At 38.8% G+C, this 10,979-nt stretch overlaps 1 protein-coding gene across 5 annotated transcripts in view; it reads right to left on the minus strand.

Annotated features, from left to right (window-relative positions):
- The window catches only part of SCAI (suppressor of cancer cell invasion), a 153,467-nt gene that overhangs the window by 73,474 nt on the left and 69,014 nt on the right, over positions 1 to 10,979 (minus strand). For all 5 annotated transcript variants that reach the window (XR_005792710.1, XR_005792709.1, XM_040482304.1 and 2 more), the window contains exon 3: positions 2,853 to 2,984. Coding sequence is in view for 3 of the 5 variants with exons in the window: in XM_040482304.1 (XP_040338238.1) it covers positions 2,853 to 2,984 (132 nt within the window). In the remaining 2 variants the exon portion in view is untranslated. The remainder of the gene's footprint in view (positions 1 to 2,852; positions 2,985 to 10,979) is intronic.

Here is a 10,979-nt window from a genome sequence, read left to right on the forward strand (position 1 = left end):
GCAAGCAAGCAAGCAAGCTGTGGCCACAGTGCCAGAGTGATACAATGTAAGTTAAGAAAAAAAAATAGTGCTTTCTGGGTAGCAATTTATGGTATCTGCAAGTTACACATGTATACTGACAAAATTATTGACTTAACAAATGAAGAAGGGAAATTTCAAACTGGTGAAATTATGTACTGAATATTTCAGAAAACAAAGTCAAAAGGATTAATTCTTTACTTCTTTTTAAATGTTTATTTTTGAGAGAGAGAGACACAGCACAAGCAGGGGAGGGGCAGAGAGAGAGCGAGACACAGAATCTGAAGCAGGATCCAGGCTTTGAGCTGTCAGCACAGAGCCCAAAGTGGGGCTCGAACTCATGAACCATGAGATCATGACCTGAGCTGAAGTTGGAGCCACCCAGGTGCCCAGAAGGATTAATTCTTGGACCCGATACAGGTTCAAGAGCTCAAGAACTAAACTGAAATAGGTATCACAAGCATATTATAATAAATTTCTGTAACAATAAATAAACAGTCCTAAAGATTAGATCTCGTGTAACCCCTCCATGTATTAGGTTTTCCTGCCATCCCCACAGACACAATTTTACTCTGCAATTACTTTAAAACTAAATAAAATCAAAAATTCAAAAATAAAAATAAAATCAGTGTGATCATTAAAATGGCACTTTAAAAAAAGATCAAAATGAGACACATTTGAGCTGTTAAATTGATCTGCACAACAAATTTAAATTTAAAATTTGCACATTTAAATAGAGGGTAAAATAAAACAATCAACTCTAGTTACGTGTTTTGTATTATATACTGTCATCGTGTGGCTTAAAGATGAAGACGTACTTTAACACGATTTACAAACTGTAGAATGCTGTGTGGAAATGTGTTACTGTTACTGTTGTTGTAGTTACAGAGTGATTTTAGCCAGATGGAGAGTCTCTAGCAAGAGATTACTTGAGCTTTAAGGATTCATTTATGATCCAGAATCAGATTAGGAAAATAATTCCTTTTTAAGAAGGGAGATGCCACTAAATTCAATATGCTTCTCAAACATACTCAGTGAAGACATACTCATACTATACTCATTCTTATATTCAAATAAGAATATATAGAGAAGCTAGTAAACTTTGGGTCAAAACGTAGTATCTAGGGCTTTTTATTAAGCAGTATAGCAAAAAATACTGATATGAAATGACAAGATGACATACATCCCATAAAGAGTAAATGAATACAAAAAAAGAGTATGTCTGGCATATGGTGGACAAATTTCAGAGACATTTTCTGAAAACGAAATGATGTAAAAGAGAACAGAGATGAAAATCAAGAGAAGGTCATTACAGAGGACCTGAGCTGGATGTTCACTCTAGGCATTACAAGTATAAAAAGGAGGGAGGACAAGGGACAAGAAAAAATATGCAAGAAATGCAATAATCAGTTGAAAAAATATGTTTTCTTTTTTAAATTTTATTTATTTATTTTGAGGGATAGAGAGAGAGATCAGAGGGAGGGGCAGAGAGGGGGGGGGGAGAGAGAGAATCTCAAGCAGCCTCCACGCTTATCAGCGCAGAGCCAAACATAGGAACTGATCTCACAAACCATGAGATCATGACCTGAGCAGAAACCAAGAGTCAGATGGTCAATAAACTGAGCCACCCAGGTGCCCCAGAAAATAATTCTTTTTATTTTTTTATTTTTTTTAACATTTATTATTGAGAGACAGAGAGAGACAGCATGAGCATGGGAGGGGCAGAGAGAGAGGGAGACACAGAATCCGAAGCAGGCTCCAGGCTCTGAGTTGTCAGCACAGAGCCTGAGGTGGGGCTCGAACCCATGAACCATGAGATCATGACCTGAGCCAAAGTCGGACACTTAACCAACTGAGCCACCCAGACCCCAGAAAATAATTCTTTAAAAAGTTGCAATTAATCTGATTATTACCAGAAGCTGATCTCGAAGATTCTTCTCTGGCACAAAATAGAAAGCAGCAGAGTACAGAAGTTAAGAAACCTGCCTTTGGAATCCTTCATTTAACAAATGTTTATGAAGCATCTGCAATGGGCCAGACCCTGGCCATTATGTACTAGAGAAACCGTGACAAACAGGGTCCTATTCTTAGGAATATTAGTTTTATGTAGGAAGACATTATAGGCAAATTAATAAGATTGCTCAAGACAGTCATCAGTTTTATTAAAAAATTAAATGAATATAGGGATAAAGTGACTGAAAGTGTAACTTTAGATACAGTGGTCATGGAATATTATCAAATGAATATTTGATAATCTTGTAATTATCTTTATAATTGTAAATGTTTTCTTAAAAGATACATTAACTTCAATACCCCCAATGTGTAAAATCAGATGTAAATAGGGTATGATGTGGGGGCACCTGGGTGGCTCAGTCGGTTGGGCGCTGACTTCGGCTCAGGTCATGATCTCACAGTTCGTGAGTTCTAGCCCCGCGTCGGGCTCTGTGCTGACAGCTCAGAGCCTGGAGCCCGCTTCAGGTTCTGGGTCTCCCTCTCTCTCTGCTCCTTCCCCACTAGTGCTCTAGTCTCTCTCTGTCTCTCAAAAATAAAAACAAACATTAAAAATAAATAAATAAATAGGGTATGATGTGGAATACTGTATACAAAACCATCTAACAAAACTGCTTGCCTCAACTTGAAGGAAACAGTATTCCTCTTTCCTATTGTCTTTTCATCTGAAAATGAAGAGGGTCAAAACAGCATGATCACCTGACCTCTAATACAGGTATTTATAAAACATTCTATCCATAACTTTCAGAAACTTACCACACACCAGCCATAGGGAAAAAAACACAGAACTAGAGAAAAGTTTAAGGCATCGAGAGTCCACTAACCTTAATCCGTTGAACAGTTGCTTAGATTTATCCAGAAGGTAACAAAAGTCTGTGACTGTTTTCCTCTCTCCCTGTGGGATATCATCTTCAGCACCTCCAGAGGACATGATTTCTTTAAGAGCAAATTCAGTCCTGTAAGAAAACATATGTCCATTTATCCGGTAGATAAGAATAAAATGAGGAACATACCTTAATTATATTATTTGATAGCATTTTTTTCAAGATACAGAATTCTTCTGATCACAGTCAAATCATCAAAATAACCTAAGTGCACGATGGTGTGGGAAAACACTCTCATACTGTCAGTAGGAATGCAAGTTGGTACATCATATTGGAAATACTATTTGAATGCCTTTTGACCTACTCCTCTAGTTGTTCCATTCTGTAAATCCATCCTTGAAATGATCTGTAAATGTAAAACATTTTATCCATAAAGATATTTATTTCAGTATCATCATACAGTATTTAAAAACTGGTAACGGGGCGCCTGGGTGGCGCAGTCGGTTAAGCGTCCGACTTCAGCCAGGTCACAATCTCGCGGTCCGTGAGTTCGAGCCCTGCGTCAGGCTCTGGGCTGATGGCTCAGAGCCTGGAGCCTGTTTCCGATTCTGTGTCTCCCTCTCTCTCTGCCCCTCCCCCGTTCATGCTCTGTCTCTCTCTGTCCCAAAAATAAATAAAAAAAAAAAAATTAAAAAACGTTGAAAAAAAAACAAAACTGGTAACAACCTAAAAGAATCAAAGAGGGCAATTATCAAGTGCTTCACAGAACACTGACAACTACACTCTACGCTATCACTAACTTACATTTAAGATAAGGTAATTATATGAAGACACCTCAGTGTAAAAAGGATATAAAAACTATACATACACATATATTAAAGCTATCTTTGATTGAAACCAAACTACCTTCAGATGTAATCAATCATGTTAATCAGCCATTTTAATTTTTTTATTTTTTATTTTGAGATAGAGAGCACGGAAGTGGGGGAGAGGGGCAGAGAGAGAAAGACAGAATCTGAAGCAGGCTCCGTAATCCCACAACCCTGAGATCATGACCTGAGACAAAATCAAGAGGACGCTCAACTGACTGAGCCACCCAGGGGCCCCTAATCAGCCATTTTAAAAACAGCAAGTTGCTGGGGCACCTGAGTGGCTCAGTTGGTTAAGCATCTGACTTTGGCCCAGGTCATGATCTCCTGGTTTGTGAGCTCAAGCCCTACATCGGGCTCTCTGCTGTCAGCACAGAGCCTGCTTCAGATACTCTGTCCCTCTCTCTCTCTGCCCCTCCCCTGCACCATCTTGCTCTGTCTCAAAAGTAAATAAACATTTAAAAAAAAAAAAAAACTCTTTTAAAAAATAAAATGTAAAAACAGCAAGCTGCTGGACAGCATGTGAAGTATGAACCTATACTAAACAAAAAAATTAATTTGTGTTTACATACAGACAGAAATCCCTGGAACAACATAGGGAAATCTGGTCCTAATGTAGAGTGAAAATGAGAGCAGAGCAGACCAGAGCCAGACACCAGAGATGGAGTTAGGGTGTGGTGCAGTTATTTCGGTAAATATTTTTCTCTCCAACATTTTACTGAATAGGCAGTTGCAGTTACAGGGCAGAAAGATTGTCGGCAAGCCTGAAACCGTCAAGGGGCTGCAGAGTAACAAGTGGGTGCCATGGGGCCAGCTGGTGGGGATATGCACGGATGGCAGTGGGTGGTCCCTGTATGTGCATGGCTCCCTTTTCCCACCACTGCTTTCTGTACTTTGTGGGCTAGAAGTTTCTAACAGATGGAAACAGACCTTAAAAAGTGCTGAGCCTTAGAAGGGGTTTCACACTGTATAATGACGGTGGGTAAGTCCTCTCCCTGGACCCCTACCACCTTCATTCTCTAAACCCAGGAGAGGCACAAACTAGGCATCAAAGCTGACTGTAGCTTTCTTCACCACACCTCAGATACATCATGAACCAAGGTGACTAATATCCCCAGGACACAGGAGAAAAGACAGAAAATAAATGTTTAAAAATAAACAAACTGGGGCACCTGGCTAGCTCAGTCGGTAAAGCACGCGACTCTTGATCTTGGGGTTGCAAGTTCGAGCCCCTGCTGGGTGTAGAGATTACTTAAAATCAGGGCACCCGGGTGGCTCATGTGCTTAAGCATCTGATTTCAGCTCAGGTCACAATCTCACAGTTTGTGGGATCGAACCCCGTGTCAAGCTCTGCACTGACAGTGTGGAGCCTGCTTTGGATTCTGTGTCTCCCTCTCTCTCTCCCCCTCCCCTGCTCACTCGCGTGTGCGCCCTCTTTCTCTCAAAAATAAACATTAAAAAAAAAAAAATATATATATATATAATTTTAAAAATAAATAAACTTTCAAACTTAATAAGGAAGGATATTAGAAATAAAGCAGGAAGGGGGTGCCTGGGTTGCCCAGCTGATTAAGTGTCAGACTCCTGATCTCTTGGCTCAGGTCATGACCTCACAGCTCGTGAGATCAAGCGCCAGCCATGTAGGGCCCTACGCTGACAGTGCGGAACCTGCTTGGGATTCTCTCTGCCCCTTCCTTGCCCACATGCACATGTGGGCGTGCTCTTTTTCTCTCTCTCAAGATAAATAAATAAACGTTAAAAAACAATAATAAAGCCGGAAGAAAACGTCATAATGAAGCAAATAAGAATACTGGGCATGAAAAATATAATCACTGAAATAAAGTGAATGGATAAATGTATTAAAGAGCAGAAAGGAGAGTGTTGAACAAATTAATAAGCAAAAAATATCAGGCTTTTGCCTGACATCAGGAAAAGGTAAAATACATAAAAGAAAAATCAAGAGATATGGAATACAGAAATGAAGGAAATCAACATCCACATGGCAGTATATATAGAAGAGAAAAAATATGCAGAGATGATGAAAAATATTTTCAGGAAGAAACTTCCATTAAGCTTCTCAGACTCAGGGAAAGTATGAGGCCTCAAACCAAAAGGGCTCAAAAAAAAAAAAAAAAAAAAAAGATAAAGATAAAGAAAAAACCCCACAGCTAGAAACATTCAGGTGAAACAAGAATTCCCAGGAAGCCCTCGCCCCTTCCTGAGCAATCCAGTCTGACAGCCATTAGGTGGGGCAGAGCATAGTAGGTGTCCACGCACAGGGCACAAACTGTGAAGAGACTATCCACATGCACACAAAGGGCCGGTCTGCACGGGAGGTTGAACCCTGAGTGAGGTGACCCTGAGTATTTCCACATGGAACGGTTCAGAGGCCACAGGAAGAGATTTTTCATATATGGGAGGATTCATCAAATAAGAAAATCATCTGGGGTGCCTGGGTGGCTCAGTCAGTTAAGCATCCGACTTCAGCTCAGGTCATGATCTTGCGGTTTGTGGGTTCGAGCCCCGTGTCGGGCTCTGTGCTGACAGCTCAGAGCCTGGAGCCTGCTTCCAATTCTGCATCTCCCTCTCTCTCTGTCCCTCCCCTGCTCATGCTCTGTCTCTCTCTCTGTCTCTCATTAATAATAAATAAACATTAAAAAAGATTAGAAAGGGGCACCTGGATGGCTCAGTCAGTTGAGTGTCTGACTTCGGCTGAGGTCACAATCTCATGGTTCGTGGGTTCGAGCCCTGCGTCGGGCTCTGCTGACAGCTCAGGGCCTGGAGTCTGCTTCTGATTCTGTGTCTCCCTCCCCTCAGCTCCTCCCCTGCTCACACTCTGTCTCTCTCTCAAAATAAAGATTAAAAAAAAAAAAAAAGGTTTTTTTTATTTAAAAAAAAATTTTTTTTTAAATAAGAAAATCAACAAAGGACAATGGGACCCAGAATTCTCTTTATAAGAGAAGAGAGATACAAATATGAAAAGAGAAAGGTTAGAATAAACCCTGTGGAAGGTCTGGGTGAACTAATGGATCTTTTAGAATATAGACATAGGAGCATCTGGGTGGCTCAGTCATTTGAGAGTCCAGCTTCAGCTCAGGTCATGATCTCACAGTTCATGGGTTCAAGCTCCATGTCAGGCTCGCTGCTATTGGCACAAAGCCAGCTTCAGATCCTCCCTCCCCTCTCTCTCCGCCCCTCCCCTGCTCACGCTCTCTCAAAAATAAATAAACATTAAAAAAAAGAATACAGACATAAATGTGTATGGGGTATGTATGTCTCTGCGTGTATACATAAGCATACACGCATACATACTCCCTAGCTCTGTAAATCTATGTACTGAGAGGGCCTTGGAGCAGTGACCACCTCCACTTGGTATGAACATACCTAGTCTCTACATCTCGGCTTGTAATACCATTCTCCGATAAAGGGAACCAGGTACATATATATATGTATCTCCAAGGGAACCTATATATAACATACATATAAAACAACATGGATGGGCCTTGAGTGCATTATGGTAAGTGAGATAAGTCAGATACAGAAAGACAAATACTGTATAATCTCACTTATATGTGGAATCTAAAAAAAAAAAAAAAAAACCAAACTCATAGAAAGAGAGAATAGATTGGTGGTTGCTGGAGGTGCGGGTAGGGTAGAGGAAATGAGTGAAGGTGGTCAAAGGGTACAAACTTTCAGTTCTGGAGATACATATACAGCATGGTGACTATAGTTAACAGGAATGAACTGTGTATCTGAAAGATGCTAAGAGTAAATCTTAAAAGTTCTTATAATAAGAAAAAAATACGTGAGGTGATAGATGTTAACTAAAGTTAACTGTGGTAATCATTTCACAATATACATACACCTTAAACTAGTACAATGTTATGTATCAATGCTCCTCAATAAAACTGGAAAAATAAATTAATAAAATAAAAAAATAAGGGGCACCTGGCTGGCTCAGTCGGTACAGAATTCTACTTTTGATCTTGGGGTTGTGAGTTCAAGCCCCACGGTGAGGGTAGAGTTTACTTAAAAAATAAAATAAGGACGCCTGGGTGGCTCAGTCGGTTAAGCGTCCGACTTCGGCCCAGGTCACAATCTCACTGTTTGTGAGTTCGAGCCTCACATCGGGCTCTGTGCCGACAGCTCGGAGCCTGGAGCCTGCTTCGGATTCTGTGTCTCCCTCTCTCTCTGTCCCTCCCCTGCTCATGCACTCTCGCTCTCTCTCTCAAAAATAAATAAACATTTATAAAAAAAATAAAATAAAATAAAAATAAAATAAAATAAAATAAAATAAAAATAAAAATAAATAAAATAAAGCATTTAAGAAAAGAAGGAGGAGGATCCAGCTTGAAAAACCTCCTACTGGCCAAACTGGGGATAATTTCAGCATCAAAACAAATAATGACAATAATGGATTATAACCTATTGAATAAAGTAAGAAACCATGAAGCAATGCTGATATAAATGACTGAATAAATGGAAAGTGTGGGAGAGTTTCAGAGTACTTCTCCATATAACACACATAAATTCCAAAATACAGAAGTGATACCTGACAGACTCTACCTTGATCAAATGATCAAAGTGAATATTAATAATTGGACTAATCAAAGTCCTATACCACTTGGTAAGATACAATGAGAAGTAATGTTCCTGCCAATTCAATTAGATGCTGGATCTTGAATCTAATCATGAGGAAACAAATAAAACCAAATTGGGAGGCTTTCTACAACATAATCTACCTGTAATCTTCAAAAATGCCAAGGTAAAATATGTCAAGAAAATGCCTTTTCCTCCAAAGAAAAGGAAGACTGAGGTGCAAAGCCTGATCCTGAACTGGATCTTTCTGCTGCAAAGGATATAATTGGGACAACTAGAAAACCCTGAATGGAATCTGAGAACTAGAAGGTAGTAACGTATCACTGTTAATAAGAAAAAATGTTAAACTTTACCAGTAATCAACAAAATATAAACCCGTAGAGCCACTCCGGAGAACAGTATGGAGGTTCCTCAGAAAGTTAAAAATAGAACTATCCTACAATCCAGCAATTGCATTATTAGATATTTACCCAAAGGATACAAAAATACAGATTCAAAGGGGTACATGCACCCCAATGTTTATAGCAACCTTATCAATAGTTAAACTATGGATAGGACCTAACCGTCCACTGACAGATGAATGGATAAAGAAGATGTGATGTGATGTGTGTGTGTGTGTGTGTGTGTATACATATATAATAATGGAATATTATTCAGCCATCAAAAAGAATGAAATCTTGCCATTTGCAACAACACGGATGGAGCTAGAGTGTATTATGCTAAGCAAAATATGTCAGTCAGAGAAAGACAAATACCATGTGATTTCATTCATATGTGGAATTTAAGAAACAAAACAGATGAACATAGGGGAAGGAGGGAAAAAAAGAGGGAAAGAAACCAGAAGAGGCACTTAATGATAGAGAACAAAATGAGGATTGATGGAGGGAGGGAGGTGGGGGGTGGCCTAGATGGGTGATGGGCATTAAGGAGGGCACTTGTTATGATGAGCACTGGGTGTTGTACGTAAGTGATGATTTACGGAATTCTACTCCTGAAACCGGTATTGCACTGTATCTTAACTAACTAGAATTTAAATAAAAACAAAACCAAAAAACCCAAAATACGAACTTAATACAACAGTTAACCCATTACAGATACAGTACACTAATTATTGCAGTTGACTATGCACTGAAACCAGCATATTTTCTAGGGGCAGAAAAATTCGTTCAGACCCCGAGATTCACCGTATGTGCTGGGGTATATACATATTTTATTAGGCCCAGCAATTACACTTTTGAAAATTTATCTTACTTTATCTATTTGGAACATGTGAACTACCATTACTAATAAATTACTCATAACACAGGGAACTGGGGAAGAACTGCTAGCCAGTCAGCCACCACTCTCACAGTGTGACCTCTTCTCCGCCCACAGCAAAGTATCTGCAAGGCTCTGAACGAATTCTACTCTAATATAACATCACAATTTTACATGTTATTCTCTTTGCCCATTTTGTTCACCTGGCAAATTTATATTCATAGTTCAAGACATTCAAATGACACCTTTTCAGTATAACCTTCCTTGAAAATTCAATCTCTCCTTGGCACTTATATATAATCAAGACAGTAGAAGCCCCATCAGTGACTCCATTAAAAGTTACACATAAAAAAGCTATATATATAACATTTGCTTAAAAAAAAGTTTGCCTCATTCTCTAAACCTACGCTGTAGTCATTAGCCAAACGTGGCTACTAAGTACTTGAAACAAGGCTACTTTAAATTGAGATGTATCATAAATGTAAAATACACCAAATTTAGAAGATTAAGTATGAAAAAGCATGTAAAAATCTCATTAATAATTTTTACCTTGTTACATGTTGAAATCATATTTTGGTATTTTAGTTGAATAAAATATACTATTAAAATTAATTTCATCTTTTTAATGTGGCTAGAAAATTTTAAATCACACATGACTCAATTATATTTTTATCAAATAAATATAAAGCTGTCATTATTTGTAGATGATATGAACCTTTCCTATAGAAATTTCAAAAGGACCTGCAGATAAGTTATCAGAATTAACCACTGAGTTTTAGCACAGTTGCTGGATATAAGGTGAATATAAAGAGGCCAATAGTATTTCTATATCCCAAAGAACAAATAATTATTACATGAAACTTTAAAAAGATGTATCATTTACAATTGCATCAGGTAATATCAAATAACTAAGAATAAATATAATGCAGATGCGTAAGACTTCATCATAGAAAACTATAAAAATCTGACAGCTTGAGAGCTAAATTAAAGATGAGTTACAGGGGGCGACCAGGTGACTCAGTTAAGTGTCTGACTTCTGCTCAGGTAATGATCTCACAGTACATGAGTTCAAGCCACACGTCAGGCTGTCTGGTGACAGCTCAGAGTCTGGAGCCTGCTTCGTATTTTGTGTCTCCCTCTCTCTCTCTCTGCCCCTCCCCACTCACACTCTGTCTCTGTCTCTGTCTCTCAAAAAAAACTTAAAAAAAAATTTTTTTTTTAAATGACTTACAGAAAATTCAGAATATGCCATCTTTTATACTAGAAGCCTCAAAAGTATAAGGACATCAGTTCTCCCTAGATTGGTCTACAGATCAATGCAAATACCAATCAAAATATCAGTAGTTTTGTTTGGACAAATGGACAAGTTGATCTTATAATCTATACAGAAATGCAAAGAGTC

The sequence above is a fragment of the Herpailurus yagouaroundi genome, unplaced genomic scaffold (genome assembly GCF_014898765.1).
Source record: "Herpailurus yagouaroundi ecotype Mexico unplaced genomic scaffold, PumYag 160, whole genome shotgun sequence".
Lineage (NCBI taxonomy): Eukaryota > Metazoa > Chordata > Mammalia > Carnivora > Felidae > Herpailurus > Herpailurus yagouaroundi.